At 45.4% G+C, this 20,914-nt stretch overlaps 1 protein-coding gene across 1 annotated transcript in view; it reads right to left on the bottom strand.

Moving 5' to 3' along the window:
- The window catches only part of itpr2 (inositol 1,4,5-trisphosphate receptor, type 2), a 67,562-nt gene that overhangs the window by 10,997 nt on the left and 35,651 nt on the right, over positions 1–20,914 (bottom strand). The window contains exons 37-54 of the mRNA XM_083655155.1: positions 16,930–17,053; positions 16,232–16,419; positions 15,945–16,125; positions 14,910–15,163; positions 14,030–14,230; positions 12,724–12,834; positions 12,308–12,403; positions 11,579–11,683; positions 9,422–9,556; positions 9,117–9,309; positions 8,830–8,955; positions 6,996–7,171; positions 6,715–6,879; positions 6,402–6,585; positions 4,746–4,835; positions 3,877–3,998; positions 3,536–3,701; positions 3,174–3,334 (exon numbers count right to left, since the gene is read on the bottom strand). Of these exons, the coding sequence (XP_083511281.1) occupies positions 3,174–3,334; positions 3,536–3,701; positions 3,877–3,998; positions 4,746–4,835; positions 6,402–6,585; positions 6,715–6,879; positions 6,996–7,171; positions 8,830–8,955; positions 9,117–9,309; positions 9,422–9,556; positions 11,579–11,683; positions 12,308–12,403; positions 12,724–12,834; positions 14,030–14,230; positions 14,910–15,163; positions 15,945–16,125; positions 16,232–16,419; positions 16,930–17,053 (2,778 nt within the window). The remainder of the gene's footprint in view (positions 1–3,173; positions 3,335–3,535; positions 3,702–3,876; positions 3,999–4,745; positions 4,836–6,401; positions 6,586–6,714; positions 6,880–6,995; positions 7,172–8,829; positions 8,956–9,116; positions 9,310–9,421; positions 9,557–11,578; positions 11,684–12,307; positions 12,404–12,723; positions 12,835–14,029; positions 14,231–14,909; positions 15,164–15,944; positions 16,126–16,231; positions 16,420–16,929; positions 17,054–20,914) is intronic.

Raw genomic sequence — 20,914 nt, 5'->3', positions numbered from 1 at the left:
GGATTATTTTTCCTTACGCCCAAGAATGATGCGTTCTTGAGATGAAAGAAAATGCATGACATCGTCACACTGCACCATGAGATGGTTGAAAGAAAATGTCATCAGTTATGCTTCCCGTACCTGCTGTAAACATAAGATATGATAAACTGGCCAACCAAACATTTTCTGTAAAACCTCTCAAGCAGTGCGATTCCACAAAATGACTATTTTTTGTAGAACACCGAATGAAAAGTTTGCAATTTTACTTAACATAAACATCAGTGTCTCTTTGCTTCTGCGCTCTCTACATTTTGGGATGTATTATGTCCACAAGAATATACAGTATGCATTATTTACATACGACGTAATACGCAGTACTGCACAGGGATATAAACTATAAATTGTTGAGATCCAGGGGGTGAACAACCTAGTTGCAGGAAACTTGTAATGAACAACCAAAGAGATCAAGACAAGAGATAACAGACTAGATATGTCTGCAACGAGATTAATCTTTTTTTGTTTGTTTTGTTCAGAGTCAAATGTTCAAATGCTCACTCGCGATTCATCTCATAGCTGAATCGCTTGGTTTTTCCAAGTAAAACTCTTTGCATAATGATTTTACAAAACGTCAATGGAGAAATGGGGAATTCACTTCCTGAGGTCAAAGGTGGATCCGGGAATTAGGCACTCCATGATGTACCGCACAGACAAGAGTGTACCAGATAATTCTGCAGGTAAGACGGTAAGCACATTATCAATTTAGTCACTATGCACACACTTCCAGTTTGTTAATTTAACCACATTTCTACCATGTCAAATCTGCCCGCACTTCACAATGTGGCTCCTTTTCACATTCAGCCATTTCTGCTGCTGCTCCGGTTGCTGACAACGCCGTTGTCAGCAACGGTTGCTAAGGAAATGGAGGGCTCATGATGTGATATCGACTCTTTGTCTATGTGTGTGTGCACGCATGAGGGCATGTGTGAGAGTGTGTGTGTGTGTGTGTGTGTGTGTGTGTGTGTGTGTGCATGCATGAGGGCATGGGTGAGAGAGTTTATGTGTGTGTGTGTGTGTGTGTGTGTGTGTGTGTGTGTGTGTGCGTGTACGCATGAGAGCATGTGTGAGAGAGTTTGTGTGTGTGTGTGCATGCATGAGAGCATGTGAGATAGAGAAGGGCACAGGAGAGCACGTGCCAGGCAGGGCTGAGCTATTAGCAGGCCACTTGAGATGGCTTATGTAACGACGTTGTGGCTGCTGCAGTACCTGCTAGCCCTGTAGCCGCTGTCATCATTTTACTCACACAAACACCCGCGCAGAGTCGCAACCACGTACACAACAACACACTATAGTGTAACACAATCCTATTCTTTTGCTTAGCGACACACTATTCTATCCTACCCAACCAGATGCACACGTTCTGGGTTTGTGTTTGTGTCTGTTGTTTGAGGTCATCACGTTTCAGCTGTATGCAGACAGGGAGAGGGGATGGCACAGTCTTAATTACACCAAAGGCGCTCCATCATGTTGAGTCTCCGCCTCCATCCCAAACTGTAGCGTAGCAGATTATAAGGAGGGAGATTATAAAAGATTGAATTGAACAAGTGGAGCCCAGACTGCGGCTCTGCGGTCCGGGTCAGTTGAGGACAATCTGAACGGCGCACACACAGCTGTTGCCGGGTTTGAACCTGACCCGAGGCCGTGTGCTGTGTCTGTGACTGTCGGGCTACACCGCTGCTCCCCTTTCATGTCGTTATTAATAAAGATCACAACTCTTTCTAAAACACCTTGCTAGCACATTGATCAAATAGGTATTATATAAAAAAGTGCCACTGAGCTGTGTTGTAAATAGCCTGAATCTGTGTCTTTTGTGAGTCTTTTCTGTTTCATATTGGAAGCGGTGTTCATTTAAATGCATGACTCATCGTTTCCCTCATCATGCGACGATACTTTGGCCTGGCATCAGAGTGCCGACCTGTTAGAAGACCTGCTGATGCATATTAAATAGATGTCTGTCACCCGTTTGTTATGCAAATCGTTCATTATTATGCAACCATTCTTATGCCCGTCGTGGCTGAATGTTAATCACGGAATGTGCCATTGTGCTCCAAGGCTTTGTTTGATTCCATTAACCTCATGGGCATCACCTTTTGTTGCCCTTACATCCTTCAATTTCCTGTCTGTGTGTGTGTGTGTGTGTGTGTGTGTGTGTGTGTGCAGCAATTTGCCGCATTGATGATAATAGAGCTCGACTAGGTTTAATGACTATTTAAGCATAGCATGTCCCAGCAGGTTAGGGCTTTAGCATACTGTAGCACAGAGTTGATGCTGCAGGACCTGAACACAGAGAAACCATCTCTTTCCAATAGCAAGCGGGGGAGGAGAATACATTGGGATGCTTGGCACAGGAATAGAGACTCAGTTTCCTTTTATCCCTCGTCTGCTGTAGACGCTGAGGATTGTCTGGTACACTGTTTTAACACTTAGATGCTGTAGATGCTGAGGATTGTCTGGTACACTGTTTTAACACTTAGATGCTGTAGAGACGCTGAGGATTGTCTGGTACACTGTTTTAACACTTAGATGCTGTAGATGCTGAAGTTTGTCTGGTACACTTTTTTAACACTCGTCTGCTGTAGACACTCAGGATTGTCTGGTACACTGCTTTATCACTCGTCTGCTGTAGACACTCAGGATTGTCTGGTACACTGCTTTATCACTCGTCTACTGTAGACACTCAGGGTTGTCTGGTGCCCTATGTGAGTCTCCTAACTGAGGAACAAGATGAACTTTGCACACCAACACTATGGCATCTGCATGGTGACTGGCAAGACTCACCACAAGGAATTTGAATTATGGATGTGAAATGAGTGTGGTTGTTTGTGTACTACATTTTCACTATGCTGTGGGGTGCCAATGTCCCTGAAATAAGAAACAAAAACCTGGGTGTTGTTTATGTCTTCTTGTGTCAGGTCAACGAATAGTGTATTTCAATGCAAAAAAACAAAACAAAACAAATATATATACATGTATGTTGCAGAAACAATATGAAAGCCAATTACTGTAATTTCATTTTTTCTGATGATACAGCTGCCGGCAAGATGTATCTCTTGTGACATATGAAAATTAAACTGTAATTGTACTGTATTCATTGGACATTGACTGTGTAGTAAGTGGGTGTAACACAGTCTACTGACCTTGATCATCTGGGCCACATAGCTCTCAGGACCAGTGTACTCGGTGGGATCTTTCACCCTCACCAGAACCAGGAAGTAAAGGTAGTACCACATGTTGTGTTCGGCCTTGCAATGCTCCTCAAAAGACACCGTCTTGTTGTCAAACTTGTCCCTTTCCAGCCCTGTGAGACATGAGCAGAGGGGTTGGGGGAATACACTTTAAAGTGGTGGCAGCAGGTTGTTATTAACCAACTAATTAGTTAAGTAATTAATTACTAATTAGCAAAGATCCATATCTCCTTAGTACAGGCCTTTCCATGATGCTGTTCTGTCACCATACTTTTTTAGCGTGCACATATTGAGCAAAGCACAGCTGTACACACCGCAGATGAAGCAGGTGGTTTTCAGGATCTCCTCCTTCCTCTGTTTCTCACTCCTCAGGTCGGCGAAGGTGTCGATGATCACACCGAAGATGAGGTTGAGAACGATGATGATAACGATGAAGAAGAACAGAAGGTCGTAAACCACGCGCGCCGCAAACAGAGGCTCCTGGATAGTAGAATATGGAGAAAAAGAAATTTATATTTAAAAATAATGTTATCGTCATTAAAAGCAACAGCTGCAGACACAGCAGCAGTGCAAAATGCCATTTATGAATAGTCCACACTGCTACTACAAATAAAGCAAATCATTCATTCATTCATTCACGGTGAGGTTCCCTGACCTCTTTGGAGGGTCTCCTGAGGATGTCTCCAACTCCTCCTCCATTACGCAGTCCCTGATTCAACACCGTGATTATGCACATGAGCAGAGTGTCGCACACCCGCTCTGTCCCATCGTCCTCATCTGTAAGTAGACACAGAACGGTGTGATAAGAGAGAGACACAGACACGGAGACAGTGAGAGAGAGAGGGGCTTCTCAAGGTGCAAAGAAATGAGAAACAGCGGGTTCAAGAAAGTACAGCCATAATATAGCCTGACCTCATTCAGAAAACTATCACTCAACTGCCTCTGATTACCAGAGCAACCCTCGTGCGGTGAGTCAACAACAAAATGCCTTTCAATGGTAATGGCTGATAATGGCATGAGCAAAATAACACGTGGGCGCAGTAATTTGACTAGGAGGACTAGACAAAATAAAGTGCAGAGAGGGATCAAATATGAAATGGCACAAGCAGTGTGAATGATGAGAGGAAGGCAGAGGTGGATGTGGACAAGGTCACGTGTGTTGGCCCTACAGGTGCAGGTGATCCATGAAGATGACAGGAGAGGAGAACGCTGTGCGTCACCCCTCCCTCCGCCTCATCAGGCTTCTTCGGGCGTGTGTGTGTTTGCAAATACATGTGTGTATGTGTAACCTTTCAGCAGCTGACTGCTGCAGGAAAGGTTGTGCGCACGCACACGCACACACACACACACACACACACACACACACACACACACACACACACACACACCAGCCATAAAGACCAACTGTCCAAAGTAGTTACTTTCAAAATCAATAAAAAAAAGAAAATCAATACTAAAAAAAGTACATTTTGTAGAAATGTACTTTTAATGGACATTCTGTAGCAGCTTCGAGTAAAAACTCACCACGAGGAGACTTGGGTGAGGAGGAGTCAGGGCAGCTGTCTCTCATACACGACTCAGCAGCACCACTGTTACTCAGGAAATCTCTTTTTCCTAAAAATGTGAAACAATGAGTTCAGTTGACTACTGATCATAACAGAGAGATATCATTCATATATCACAACAAAATGACGGACATATTGTGCCCACTAGTAATGGGAGTCACTGACAACAACAACAACAACAACAACAACAACAACAACAACAACAACAACAACAACGTGCTTTTGGATCAAATTCCTTCCACTAATTATTCTCCACTAAAACCAGCAAGAAAGATCTAGTCAGACATTATGTAAACTCAGGCAGCAGGTGCTGGGTGGGTGGTGGGAGTGTGGCCGAAGAAAAAGTGAACACATCATTTGCACCTCAACAAAGCCTACTTGAATGTGATGAGCTCAGGCAGACAGACAGACAGACAGACAGACAGACAGACAGACAGACAGACAGACAGCCAGAGGGAGAGCTGTTCACCGGTGCAAAGGGCTTCTGACAGGCTTCCTACAGGACAGAGGCAGGGCTATGGGACAAGGGGAAGCAGCAGAGCTGAAGGGGCAGGGAGCAGGGGGATGGGGGTGGGGTCAGGGCCCAGAGCGGGGCAGGTTAAGGTGCCCCTGAGGGTTGACGGAGCTGTGCCTGTGCCTACTTAGACTGCGCAGCCCACAGCCAACAGACAGAGCCGAGCCCAGCTGGTTACATAAGCCAGTGCTGTTTCTGCTCTGTTCTGCTCTGTTCTGCCAAACACAGAATGGCGCGGCCACCATTATGCAACAGGTGCACACAGTCACATGCTCGCAGGTTGTCTTCCTGATCACAGTGCCAGAGCTCATGAACGCGTGAACACCCACGCATGCATGTGTTTTCAAAACAAACACAAACACACACACAAACACACACACACACACACACACACACACACACACACACACACACACACACACACACACACACACACACACACACACATTCATATCAACACATGCACTGTTATCAGATGGGCAGACAAAGTGCCTGAGAACATGTGTTATCATGAATACAATTACGCACATAAAAACAAGCGATAAATACAATGGCTTTCCTAAAAACAAACACTATCCTATCATTGCTGATTTTCACGTTTTAACTTCTTTTGAAGGATTGCATGGCTCTCTATGGGTTGAGGAAATACTCTAACATCTCAGGCTTATGAAATGCATTCAAAACACCAAGATAAAAACAAAGACATTTTTCTCTGTTACTGAAAAGTTGCCATTTTAGAGATACATTTCACACGACAGCTACACCATACAATTACTTGTCTCTCGCTGCCCAACACTCACATGCAGGTTTTTGATAATACTGCAAGATGTTGGAAATGGAACTAAGGTTAAATGCAGTCACACAAAGGCCACAGCGTGAATCAAGTATAAAGTAGGATGGAATGTTACAGTATCATAATTGCATCTCTCTTCCATAAGGAGAAAACTAGAATTCTAACTCTAGTAAAGCTAAACCTAAAGCAAAATCTATGCTGTGTCTATTGGAGAAACCATTACTGTATTGTCTCTTGTTGATTACAAATATTCTAACTAAGAAGGTTTTGATCACCAGGGTGGATTAGCAGGTATTGGGAGTTCTGACCTGGCACAGGAAGGCGGTCCACGTCCATGCGGAAGTCGTCCTTGAGGAAGAGGAAGCCGATGATGGAGAAGAAGTAGACGAGGAAGATGGCCAAAACAGCCGTCAGGATGATGGAGCGGCCGTTCCTCGTCACGCTTTTGATCACGTTGAGCAGCGTCTCCTCCCGGATCACCAAGTCAAACAGCTGTGGAGGCGCAAACACATCAACAAATTAATTTATTCACAACAAAGATTCCTCACACGGTCTGGTATACTCTGGTACACTCAAACAATCACAACACAAAGGAAGCAAACGACAAGAAAGATTTCTTACCAAGAAGCTGTAGAAGAACTCATGCACGAAGAGGCCCAGGACGCAGATGATGGCGTAGCTCAAATGGTAGATAAACAGCATGTCCATAACCACTGCTTTGTAGCCACGGGTGAACGTTCCCTGGTTCCCCACAAAGCTCACGAGAAAGACGACTTTGTTAAACAGCTGAAAGACAAGAAGAGGAGAAGGCTGAGAGATAAAAGCAAAAAGAAATTAACAATAACGACGTATGAAGTGACAAGAACCGATATATCTGTTGGGTCGAGTCCCGCATTGCTTACATTGGCAGCACCCAGCAACAGCAGAGCTGGTCCGAGGCCCATAGTGTAGATGGCACGCAGAATCAGGGAGACCAGGAAGAACAGGATGCCCCACGGCTTGGGCAGGACGAGCAGCAAGATGCTGAACACTCCCACCGCCACCCACAGCAAGATGTTCCACAACGCGGGCAAGGTGCCTGGGCCGGAGAGGAAGACATCGTTAACGCTCTGAGAAGGAGAGGCATTTCTCTATTCAATTATTCAACTGAGCTAAGTGCTTTACTTGGCACAACACAGTCTCTGCTTCTACTAAGAGGCGGCACTTTGAAATGTCAAACAGTAGCCCATAGGGGCCACCAACTTCATCAATCAGAACAACCGTCTCTTTATCTGGCACTGTAAACCGCCAACGTTTTGATAAGGCTCATTGTTCTTTAGTAAAGTGCGATGTTGCGATGATCTGTTACGATCTAAAAACGCTTTAAAAGCAAAAGTCTCTAGCAGCTTGGCAGGTCACTAAGGCTTCAGTTGGGTCGATGTTTCAATAAGACTTGAATAATCTGATGACACGTCAAGTGACGTGTCTGAATGCATTCACGTGTATGTGTACATGAGTGCCTGAAGTCTGCCTCCGCTCCAGTGATGTTTTTGAACCATTGTCTTCAAGAGCACCTATGTCGTGTGTATGTAACAAAGATCAATCCTTTGAGCAGACCACCACCTCTGCTCACAACATACAACTTCTGATTTGCTCCCATCGTTATTGGATCTTCAAAACTTGATACAGAAGTGGTAAGGACCACATTGGGATCATAATTCTACAAAGTTTGAACACAATCCAGCTACAACTTTGCATACAAGCAATTTTAATACAGGGGGAGAGTGGGGGAAAAAGTAATTTAACAGGTTTAATCAAACTTAGCAGACCTATGACAGCCATTTCCAAACGCCTGGCGAACTGATCTCATGCAATAGAAATAAAAAAATGGTCCCACCTTTTTGTCCCACATTGTGAGATCTGTGATGATTTTAGTCATAATGATGTCACTGATGATATCACAATGTCTATGACTTGTGAATTTATGCAATTGTGCGCTGAGTGATGTCACTCGAGCACTCCATGATGTGATCAGTGATGGTCACTCGAGCAGTGATGTCATCAGTGATGCAAAATTGGGCAATGTGAGCTGCGCATGCCAATATAGCAGGCTATTATATATTATATATATCACTATATATTGTGATGTCACTGATGATGATGTCACAATGACATGCGGAGTTTAGCAATTGTGTGCTGAGTGATGTCACTTGAGCCCTCCATGATGTGATCAGTGATGGTCCCTCGAGCAATTGTGATGTCATTAGTGAGTGATGTCATCAGTGATGCGAAATTGAGCAATTGTGCACTGTGCATGCCAATAGAGCAGGCGAGGCCATGCAGCAGCCGCCCAGCGGGCGAGCTGCGGTATGCAAGGCCGCGCAGTGGGCGAGCTCCAGGGCGGGCGAGTCCACGCAGCAGGCGAGCCTAGGAATCGAGTGTGCATAGCGCGAGAGATGCCCAGTAGCCTAAAATGCGCTTTTGGGTTTGGGTCATTTAATAATTCAATGCACTTTTGAATTTGATGAACTCATGTCTATCCATCACGCTGAGAAGCTAAAGACAGTGGGTTTGACAGAGCAGCAGACTCGTCCTGAGAGGAAGTGATAGTCCTTCTTCCCAGCACGAATAATACCTGGCAGAACCCAGATGAGCTTCAACCTCGCCACAGGCCAGTGTCTGTGAACGAGCGCTCTGCCTCAAGCCCACGCAGCATTATACACACAAAGTTCAGTAGCAAGAATCAGCAACTCTCACCCTCGTCTCCGTCATCGCCGAAGGGGTAGAAAACAGCCACAGCGATGTTGAGCAGGCAGGCCAGGTAGAAGGAGATACTCCCCCAAAGGGAGATTTGCCGTGAGAACCAGTACAGAGCCGTGTTTTCTGTACAGACATAACAAGAAGCCTTATTATGCAGGGATTCCATAAGGATATAAGACTCAAAACACACACACACACAAACAGTGAAGGCCCAACAAGTTCTACTGGCAGTAACAGAACCCAGACACTGTGGATCATTATTAGCAATAAGCCCATTGACTTACGGCGGATCTTCTTCTGCCACCTCATCTCGTTGTACAGGTTGTCAAACTGCTGGAAGAAGTCGTTGACCTTGCTGCCCTGGTCGTCCCTCTCGGTGGTGGTGAACACGCGATTCTTCGACTCCTCGGTCAGGTACTCGCAGTCGTTCGGGACGGGAAACACGATCTGTTCCATGGAGCGGTCGTGACGCACAATCTGGCAAGTAGATATCCCATACATGCTCATTACAGCTGTGTCGCTGCTGCACACAGTGAACATTCTGAATGATTGGGATTCAGATGACAGAGGAGGTGAGGGTGAGGCCTACCTCTATCTGCGCTGTGTGCTTTTTATAGTAATCAAGGGCGTCGTCCTCCTCCTCTTCAGGGTCCGGTCCTGCCCCTGGTCCCAGTCCTGACCCCGGGCCCAGGCTCTGCTTAAGGGTCTTGTTGTGTCTGGCCAGCTAGGATCCCCAAAAAAACATGACATCTTACAGTTTTGTAAAACACTGTTCCTTCATCTCACTTTAAATTCACAGTACACAGCGCAAGAGTCAGGACAAGGACAAGAGGCATTCACAAAGTCTAACAACAATGGTAATGTGATTGATCGCCCGAGGGAAATTCTCTTTTCATCTTCTCCCACAGTAGAGCCAACATCCTCCTGCCATGGAAATAATGTCTGTCTCACCACTAGTACTGACACGATTTGCCAATTATCGGTTAGAGATTAATTGACGCCAAATTTTTCAATCAAATATCATTTTAGTCATTTGGAGGTTACAGCTTCACAAATGCTAAGATTGTGCTTGCTTCATCCCTTTCATATAATTAGAAAATCAAAAATGAAAATAATCCTTAGTTGCATTCCTACACGCCACACCACTCTATCAACCTAGAACATTATACTTTATCTGGTCAGATCTGAGCATATGAACTTCACCAAGATGAAAACTGATCTCGGACTGGTCTCAGATCAACAAACTAATGGATAATGCAACTTTGCAGGAGAGGAGGAAACCATTGCAACACTACTACATGTATCTTGCAACATACGTTTTAATTATAGATGTATCAGTCGGACAACAAGTTAAAAGGGGAAAAACATCAAAATAGCAATGAAATGACAATACAGACTTGGAGCAAATACCAGCTAGTCTCTCAAGCCAGACTGTCTCTTCTACAGTCTTGAATGCACCATACACAGATAGGGTAGGAGGAGCCGACGCGTCCGTTTAAGAGACTAAATACCAGCCAATTAGAGTAGTTTATTTTTTCCTCACTATCAGAATGATCTCTATCATTTTCTTTGGCTTATTTACTTACATTTGATGAAGTATTATTTATTATTCATCATGTCTCACACAGAAAATACTGACAGACACCAGTAACATGGCAGCCGTCACTCATGACAGGCAGCTTTCCTAACAGATGCTCGAACACTTGGTGTATTATGTTTGTGTGGCATCAGTGTACAGTGTGTTTGTACAGGGTGTGTGTTATGTTTGTGTGTCATCAGTGTACAGTGTGTTTGTACAGCGTGTGTGTTTGCCTTTCACTTTCTGGGGTAAAAAAAAAAGAGTAACAGTCAAAAAGACTTTCATTGTCATAATGAAACCTGTCTGTTGGCGGGACAAAAATCCCCTGTCTGACACTTGGCTGTGAAAAGGCAGAATCGAAAACCCGCAAGACATGGTCTGTCCTCTCCAACTGACATATACTGTAGAGAGAGAAGGAGGAACACGCGCGCGCACACGCACACACACCCCTCTTTTCTCACTTCATCTTGGCACAATACCGTCCGATTTCTTTACTGATGACACCCTGAAGGAGGCAAACCAGATTCATTTAATAATCCAATGACTATTACCTGCTTGGGTGACACGAGAACACCTACAGCTATGAATCAGTCCACCTGTCGGCAGGAGACGTGGCACATCCTGGAGCTAAGTTTAGAAAACTGACACAGCGCTTCCATTACAGACCCACATTCCTCCATCCTTTGCCACACAGGACACATACACTCAAATAGGAGCATGCTTACACCCATGCATAGCATGCATAGCACACACGCACGCACGCATGCGCGCACACGCACACGCACATGCACACACACACACACACACACACCCCAAAGTGCTGAGGACAACGAATGGGGGTATTGAGAGAGAAAGTGGAGTAAAGCCGCCTCCCCCCAGGCTGAATCAGCTTGGGCATTATGGGTGGGCCAGGATGTAGATGTTATGACCTGGTGGGCCAGGATGTAGATGTTATGTTATGACCTGGTGGGCCAGGATGTAGATGTTATGTTATGACCTGGTGGGCCAGGATGTAGATGTTATGTTATGACCTGGTGGGCCAGGATGTAGATGTTATGTTATGACCTGGTGGGCCAGGATGTAGATGTTATGTTATGACCTGGTGGGCCAGGATGTAGATGTTATGTTATGACCTGGTGGGCCAGGATGTAGATGTTATGTTATTACCTGGTGGGCCAGGATGTAGATGTTATGGCCGACGTCTTTGGGCTTGATCTTGTCTCCCTCATCTGCCTCGCTCTCCTGGGCATAGGCTTTCTTCATTACTTCCACCTGTTGCACAGAAGTTAGGCAATTCATTGCTCCTTACAGTACATTCAATTGAAAATAGATTACTTTTAGATAGGGCCTGTCTTTGTGTGTGTGTGTGTGTGTGTGTGTGTGTGTGTGTGTGTGTGTGTGTGTGTGTGTGCATGTCAGAGATGGGGACTTGGACTTGAGACTTGCACTCAAGTCGCACACACAGTGACTTGAGGCTTGACTTGAGACTCGTACTCAAAAGACTTGAGACCTGACTGAGTCGAGATTTGGGACTCGTGAACAATATTTATTTTGTTAAGGAAGGTCAAGGTCAAGGTTTGGGAGAAATTTGTCTTGGAGACAGGGCCACTAAATGACTACTAATAGTAATGTCAACTAATCAATGCTGATACTGTATGCTAATAGATAAAGGAGTATGGATAAAACAGGACAGGCTTTGAATCCCTTAGTTTTAGCTATGGAGCAGTGTTCTAAGCAGACCAGATGGCATGCAGATGATAGAACGCTCATCCATAAGAGATTTGAGACTTGACTTGGACTTGTGACCAAAGACTCGAGACTTGACTTGGACACTAGCTCAAAGACTTGAGACTTGACTTGGATTTGCAAAAAAAGAGTGTGTGTGCACGCACTTACCAGTTCACTGGGTCTCATCTTGTAGAGGATCTTCTCTGCATTCTCGCTGTCATGGCGACTCTCCATGATAGCCAATAGGAGCTTGGAGGCATTATTCTACAAGAGAGGGCCAGAACAATGACCTTCACATCCTGACCAACGCCACACTGCAGATACGATACTGAGTAATCATGACCAGGACTTCAGACACAATTTTGAATTGAAATAAAAAAATTAATTGAAAGGGGAACCCTGCATTCCTTATCCAAATGATAAAGATGATCACAAAAATACCATCCACTCTAATGTATTATTTGAATTTGTAAAATTCAATTCCCAGTCATCACTAAGTATACTTAGTATATAAGTGTACTTATATACACGTGTGAGTCATGTGTGAGTCATGAGCGTAGCGCTCAGAGACATGTGGTGCTCACCTTGAGCTCCATCACCAGGTCCAGGTGATCCTTCTCCAGGGGGTGGATGGGGTTGACAATCAGCGCGATAATGATGTCAATGCCGTTCGACTCATGCCTGGCTATGCAGGTCTGGAAAAATAATGGAGCTAAGTGAGTATTTATTTTTTGTTTGTACTCCATACCACAAATGTGGTCTAGAGTAAATAAAATCTGAATCTGAAATCAAAGGACATCAGACTGCAACAAAATCGATATGTTTTTACAAGTGGCGGATACATTCTAATGGAAGACACTAAGAGATTGTGAGGCTGATGTTGAAGTCCAGTTGATGTCTCATGTCAGCAACTTGGCAAGTTAGGAAGACATGCTACATGTATGTCGCTCGACATACAGCACATGACGTCTTTAGCAACAGAAAAAAGTGTCTCGACACTCTTCTGTCATGTCGCGTACGTGGAGAATGTTATGTGCGGGCACCATCATATTTTGTTGCACACTGTGATTGGCTAGAGAGAGGGGCTTGGTGAAGGCGGAGTGGAGGTCTGGAGGAGCGGAGCGATTCTCTGAAAAGAGAAGCGAGCCGTTGTCTGTCAAAAGCGAGGCGGGGAGATAAAGATAAGATAAAAGATAACAGGGCCAGTGGTGATGTTTTGCCTTTAAGACTGATGTTTTTACAGTCACTTGGACTCAGAGGAAGGTGAAAAAGTTACAGTAGGAAACCAACAGCTGCCAGCCGGGGAAAACCGTGCTCCTCCTCGCTCGGAGTGGAGTCGAGGGAGGAGGGAGGAGGGGGTGGGGGTGACCATGGAGACGACTGAAACCTTTCGCCGAAGCATAAATTAAAAACGTTGTCAACCTGTTGACACCTGTCAAAAATGTAAAACGCCCTACCATAAATCAACCTTTATGAGTAGGGTAGAACGATAGACAAAAAAATTAATAATAACAAGAATCAAATTGTGATTTGACAGAATATTGCAACTGCGATTCAAAATGCAATTCATACCATCACGTTCTGAACTTAACAGTGGGGGAAAAAGTGATTTTGTTAAAGCAAAAATAGACATCAGTGTGCAGGATTTACTGAGGTTGAAGAAAGGTTTTCACCAATATTGATTTATACATGTAGATTATACCTCGTTTAGAAAGCCAGTTTGGACACCCCCCTCTCTTAAGCAATTAGTTGCAGCCTCTGCAACTAATTTGGAAATTGCAGATGCATAATTGCAATTTTGTTTTGTCGATAAAATTGTTCAGCTCTACTTGTTGCGAGGGGGCAAGAAAGCGGATTCTATTTGTGAAAACTATCCCATCCAGCCCCTACCTGGTTCTCATGGCAGGGGCCCTGGCAGTACTCGGTGATGGTCATCAGGGTTTGGCAGACCAGACCCACGTTGTTCTCATTGATGTAGAGGCCCAGCAGCCCGAGGCCTCCAGTGGTGCTGCCACAGATACAGTCCAGGAACTGGAGGGTCTCAGACACCAGGTTGTAGTTAGTCTTGTTGTTCTGGTTGCGCAGGAAGTGCTGGATTTAGAGCAGAAAAAACAACCGTAAGGTTAACAGTATACATATAGACAGTATCAATACACTCAACATGATGATTGTGTTGAAATAAAGTTAAAGCCCCTGGAAATCCAAATCCCCAATAACCTTCTAACCATGTCATTTAGGGTCTTATGCATCAGAGTAAGTATCTGAAAAGTCTTAGACATTAGTTTCAATCCAAATCCTAAATATGCCATTCCTGATGTTGGGTTTATTTATTTCAAATAGTTTTTATTCGTTTTTAAACAATACAAACAAGAAAAAACAAACCCCGTAGAAGACAGACAATACAAAATAGGTGCAAGGTTGCATGATGTCATACATGTATACAATCTCCTGAATAATTGTGATGCAATGACAACCAAGTGTAAAAAACAAACAAACAAACAAACAAAAAACAAACAAACAAACAAACAAACAAACAAAAAGAATAAAGACAAGGAAAGGACAAGAGGGGGGTGGGAAGAGGGTAGGGTAGAGCTGTTAGGGGCTACTAATCTAAAGTTCTTGCGTCAAATTCCTTATGGTAATAATCTAAGAAGGGGTGCCAAGTCATTTCAAACTTTTCTAGAGTCTGATGTTGGGTTTAAAGTTGACGTGGTTATGCTCAAGACTTTGAGCATGCTTTACAAGGTTTTTCCTCTAAGGGGCCCAGTACCTGCAGGTCTGAGTTGTGGTTCTCACACAGCTGCTGTAGGTAGTTTAGGATGGGCTTCATGATGGTGATGGCTGGACTGATGCGAGTTTCTTCTGGAGTCTCCTCAGCTCCAGACCCCTCGCTGCTCTGTGCCAGGCCCTCCAGGTCCGGGTCCAGCTCCTTCCTGTAGGCACAGAAGGCCCTGGAGGTCACCGAGGAGGCCTCCTTCAGCTGGCCCCGCATCTCCTCCCTCATATGAAGTCCGGAGTCCTTCCCTACAGAAACAAGATGATTTTACTGTTCATTTACTGGAGGAGAAACCACATTTAGTGCAAGATCTAAGTCTCTTGAGATTGGTGCTAGCTAATGGGTGTGGGTGAAACAAGTACACGTGAAATATTCAAACATTTCATGAGTGACGATCAATGGTAGCTGATATTGTGCAACTTATTTCCAGAAACTAATTCACAACGCCCCCCCCCCCCCCTGCCCCCTCCCCACAAGTGGCCAACTGTTGAGTGGGGTTCCAGAGTATGAAAACAACCGATCTTGATACAATGGTCTTTTGATAAGCTTGTGATGTGGGCGGTCACATGGCCTCTGACATGTGACCACAGGCACTGGGAACAACAGTCTGCTCTGAGGTCAGCAGAGCAACAAAGAGCACATATACAGTACAGATCACAGATACAGTACAGTGGAGTCAAGCGCAGTGATATGTGCGCTAATAATAATCTCTGCTGGATTAGGGGCCTTTGTGTCCAACTGTCGTTACACATACTGTAAAGCAGAATGATGAAGGGTTTCAAGTTCACATTTTAACCCAGCTTGTGACGTCAATGAAAGCTATGCACTACATTATCTCCTTGGGTTAACTTCTAGTCACTGAAATCATAGTGAAATCACACAATTTACTCATTTTGCTGGGGACTCCCTTGGCTGAGCTGACGTTCGAGTATGTAGTAGTCATGTCTAGCTGCCTCTGACCACGTCCCAACTAGAGGCTCACGTTGAAGCATGTTTCTCGCTTTACAGTGAATCACCAATCTGCTGTACCTTTCTTCAACCTGGTACCAGCGGCGTCGCCGTCATCGTCCCTCTTCCTGCAGCTGAGCTCAAACATGTTGACGGACACGGTGGATCGGATCTCCTGCTGGGCCAGGCGCATGCGGTCGTAGAACACCTTCAGAAACTTCTCAGACTTCTTCTCCTTGTACAGTTTGCTGTAGAAGGAGTTCTAGGTGGGAGGGAGATTGGCAAATGAGCAGAAATCTCCACAATCAAACGGATCATTTTAGTATGCGTGTGAATTTGTTGAATTTGTTTGTGTGTATATCACCCACCTGTATCTGTGGGTTTCCTCCCTGGAGAAGGGCGATGCCCAGGAGGATGCTCTCCTCGAACACCCGGTCGTTCTTGGTGTTGACGATGAGGTCGATCACCAGCTCCGACGCCCCCACGCTGTCCAGCAGACATTGGATCTCCGCCACGCTGCTGCCTGGCTTGTCAGAGTCCTGCACGGGAGAACCTCCTGCACGGGTTTAAAGTTGATTATCAGAACTGATAGTTATTGTGCAATATTATTCCTGATAATGCTTGCAAACTGCAAAGTCATGTGTGATTTATATCAACTATTCTGTATTTGGATATAAATACAGTACTGTGCAAAAGTCAGGCACCCTATATATTTTTTCTATAAATTTCTTAGAAGTCGTCAATGTTTATTTGTTTTCTGCATTAGCGTGCACGTAGACTGCTGTTTATTGTCAATTTGTGATATTTAGAAACTTAACTTAAATTAGTTTTGAAAGCAGCTTCGCTTTATGGATATCTAGCATTGTATGCCTAAGACTTTTTGCACAGTACTGTAGATTTATATGGTGCTTAGGATTTGCTTTGGCTGGATTCAAAGTCTCCCACAGACTGTCAAAGAGCATTTCCCCTAAGAAGTGGAGCGCTGTAATTTTAGTTGCTCTTGTTTCCTCAGCAGTGACTGCTTATTGCGGCTGCTGCTCCCGGGTATATTTGGGATTGTCGGTACCTCCAGACGACGGCTTGACAAAGCCTCCTGATGAGCTGTTTCCACTCCCAAACTCTGACTTGGAGAGAAGCCTTGGATTTCCTTGGAAGTAGCGCGTGAGGAGAATCTTTCTTAACACGTTTCCCTGCGGAGACAAAAATGGTAACGTTAAATCCACATCACAGTCTGAGAGAGTGTGAAAGTGTCTCTCTTCTATACTAGCCTCAAACCAAAAGATTCACATTTTTTGCACCTTTCTTTTTGTTTTCGTAACTTGGTTACTGCTTGCAGTAGTAAGTAGCATTTTGCAATCCATATCTAATGTGGACGTACAGATCTACACACACAGCCTAATGTCAGAAGGAAGGACAAACAAAATGTTCCATCCAAGAGAAGGGTTGTGGGTGTGGTGTATTTCCTGGCATGCAATCAACCCAATCATCCCTAAGAAGGCTAAGCAGATTGCATTTTCCATCTAATGGGAGCGATCATCTTCATTCCATGATGCAATTGGTTCTTGATGGGAGCGATGGCTTGCAGGATGACAATGCCCTTATCAACAAAGAAATTGGAGTCTCCCATTCAGGACCATGGCAATAACAGTCTTGTTCAATAACCAGATCCTAATTGAGCACCTATGAGAGTCCGAAACAGCAGCTGAGACTGTGTTTTCCAAAGCCATCATATAGATGCGGGGCTCAGATGAGTACTGAAGATATTTAGGTTAGCAGTAATTAGCATTGAGCTTTCCTGTGGTGACGTACTCAAAATAATCCTAGAAAATGCAAAATTATAGAGACCGTGTGAGTGAAGGCAGTCTCTACGTTCATGCTTTCTTTATTCCACTCTGAAATGTCAACCACTTTGGCCCCTTTATTACAAAACCTGCCAACTGCACACGAGTTTGGGAGGCTCATGCTGGGTTGACCACTGAGTGTTTTTCTTTTACAAACGAAGACCACAATGGAAACAAGTCATGGACTTTATTGTGTTTTATTCCTCGACAATTTTAATACCGGTATATGGATTTTATCTGTTCATTTGTATTTTTAACAACTGTCTTAATAAATTCATTCATTCGCCGACCACAGCGTGCCACTTTCCATCGATTACAACATAGACAAAGGCAGGAGGAATAACTTCAGCAACATGGATTTTTGTGACTGAGATTCCTCAGAGACAGAGTGGGAGAGAATGGAGACAGAAGTACCAGAGACTCGGACATAGCCTGCAGCCATGCAAATACACTCCCCATGGAGAAACTGCACACACACACGCACGCGCACGCACACACACACACACACACACACACACACGCACGCACACACAACTGAGAGAGAGATGGAGGGAAGCTGTGTGTGCTCATCTGTGTGTGGGGATTTGATTGATGTGTATGCGAGAGACAATGCGTTACGCTCTCAGGTGTCTTCTAGTAACCTGACGCTGGGGAAGTCGCTCGGGAAAACATTTCAAAGGGCAGGCAAAAAATACCTGGCAGGTGATTGGATAAACCGTCTGTCTATCACAGGCTCGCTCTTGCTGGTGTCACACCAAAGCCTGACCGTAGCTGCCCCATAGGATGCTGATTGGTGGTGCCAAGTTCTGCGAACCACCGGTGGTTCGGATTCTAACCAATAGATTGGAGAGTGGCAAGATGGATTGGTCATGTGATCATGATCTCGCGCGAATCCAGCTGCCTCGCAAGGTCAGGCTTCTAGCTGGAAAATGCGCCCAGAAAAACAAACAAAAAATATGTCTTTTCTTTATTGGAGAGACACAGTGGAAGAGAGACAGGAAGGTATGGGAGAGATCGGGGAGGACATGCAGCAAAGGACCGCGGGTCCGATTCAAACCCGGCTCCGTTCGGGTTTGAGCCACCGCCTACACATTTTGTTTGAGAAATGTCTTTATTCTCTTCCTATCTCTCTCAAACATCTCACGTCTCTCTCGTGACATTTGGCCCAGATGAGCAGAAACAAGAGGAGGAGATAATCCTCCTGCTGTGCTTTTCTAATCAATGTACGAGCGTGACTGACAGGTGGAAGACCAGGACGCTGCTCGTCAATTTACCATCCTACTATCAAATGAGAAAACTGTCTGTCTGTCTGTCTGTCTGTCTGTCTGTCTGCATCCATTTATCTCCCAAACAGGTTGGCCAATCAATCTGAAACTGCACATGGGCATTGAGCATTGGCATACAATTACGTAGGGGCTGATGAAGCCGATTTTTCCATTTCCCCCAAATTCAAGCTTCTTATTAGCATTTTTGGCAAGTGTGCATGGCGTTGTAGCACGTGCATCCCCGGGTATATGGACTAGCTATTTGTATTGTGCAAAGGGATGAAGCAATGGATGGATGAGTGGATGGTTGAATGGATGAATAGACAGATGGATGGCATACAAAGACACTGAGGGTGGTCAGCATCAGTTTCCATGGGAACCTGACTACTCAAAGGGACCATGTTTTGACAACACCTTACAGGGTAGATAGATGATGTATAGATAGATAGATAGCCTTGGTTTCCATGGGAACCATGGTAACAATCAGCCTTCTCATAATGTGTGAGGCATATGACAAACAAGGCACCTCCATGCTTCACCACGACGGCAGAGACAGAGGGTCAAACAGTTCAGCTCAACAGCCTCCAACTAAGTTGCTGCGAGGAGCAAAGATCTGCTGGAGCACGTGCAGCCGATGCTCCCTGTGTCAGTAAACAGTCCGTCTCATCTGCAGTCAGCGGAGACACTTGTCTGCCTCCACTGTCTGGGCCGTCTCTCTCTCTCTCTCTCTCTCTCTCTCTCTCTCTCTCTCTCTCTCTCTCTCTCTCTCTCTCTCTCTCTCTCTCTCTCTCTCTCTCTCTCTCTCTCTCTCTCTCTCTCTCTCTCTCTCTCTCTCTCTCTCTCTCTCTCTCTCACACACGTGCACGCACACACCTTGAACTGAGGGTGAGGATCCATTGAGCTGTCCCCTCTCATTTCCCCTCAGCCATGCACACACACGCTCAGCACTGCACTCTGTACGACAGTACATCCCCATGCATGCCCTTTGACTGATTGCAGATTGAATCACGTTTGACATTCACGTTCCCCCTTTTTCTAACAGAGGACGGCTTGCTTTTGCACTACTTTCAAACATAAGTGGAAGCAGAGCTCAGGAGGGGGGGGGTCTGCTCTTGTTTGCCTCCTTTCTGGATGATGCAGTCTGCTGTTGAGCTCTGCAGAGTCAGAGGAGAGCAGCAGCAGCACAGAGGGAGAGGAGAGGGGAAGGGGGGAGGAGAGGAGAGGGGAGGAGAGGGGAAGGGGAGAGGAGAGGAGAGGAGAGGAGAGGAGAGGAGAGGAGAGCAGAGGAGAGGAGAGAGCAGGATAGCGGGAGGGAAGAGTCAGCCCGGCCTGACTCATCTGTCTGCTGCTGCATGGAGGAGAAAAACTCCAGTCAGGTGATGCAAGAGCGGCCAGAAGGAGAGATAGAGAAAGAGCTAGAGGGAAGAAAGGGGGAGGAGGAGGGGTGAGAGAGAGGGGGAGGAGGGGAAGGGAGGAACAAACAGAAAACTAGCGAGGAGCAGACAGCCGCGATGTTTTAAAATGTGCACCGGCACGCCACACTGCGGCTCCCGTGTCCAAGCGTGGTTTGGGCTGCCGATCCCTACCTCTGGTGTCCTAACACGACCCCCCCCCCCCCTCTCTCTCTCTCTCCTCCAGCCCCCTCGTAGCTCTGCTGTCTGCAGATTCCTCAGACCCTCCAGAGGGAGGCATGGAGAATAACTCAGAGAAATGGGTTGACCTCTCTGCAGCTTGTTGAGGTGGTCTGAAAACTCATGCAGGCAGCAGAGGGTAGAGCCAGATAGGTGGCAGCAGGAACGGGTGGAGCAGGTTCGACTAGGGATGCAGGATATATATCGGTGCCGATAAATTATCGCCCGATAATGGGAAATGTATATTTATCGGCTATTATCGGTTATATGTGTTATAGCTGATAGATATTGGCTATATCATCTACCAAATGAGT

The sequence above is a fragment of the Poromitra crassiceps genome, assembly GCF_964638095.1.
Source record: "Poromitra crassiceps genome assembly, chromosome: 18".
NCBI lineage: Eukaryota > Metazoa > Chordata > Actinopteri > Beryciformes > Melamphaidae > Poromitra > Poromitra crassiceps.
Note: the sequence above shows the minus strand (reverse complement) of the source record. Positions and strands in the feature narration are given on the sequence as shown.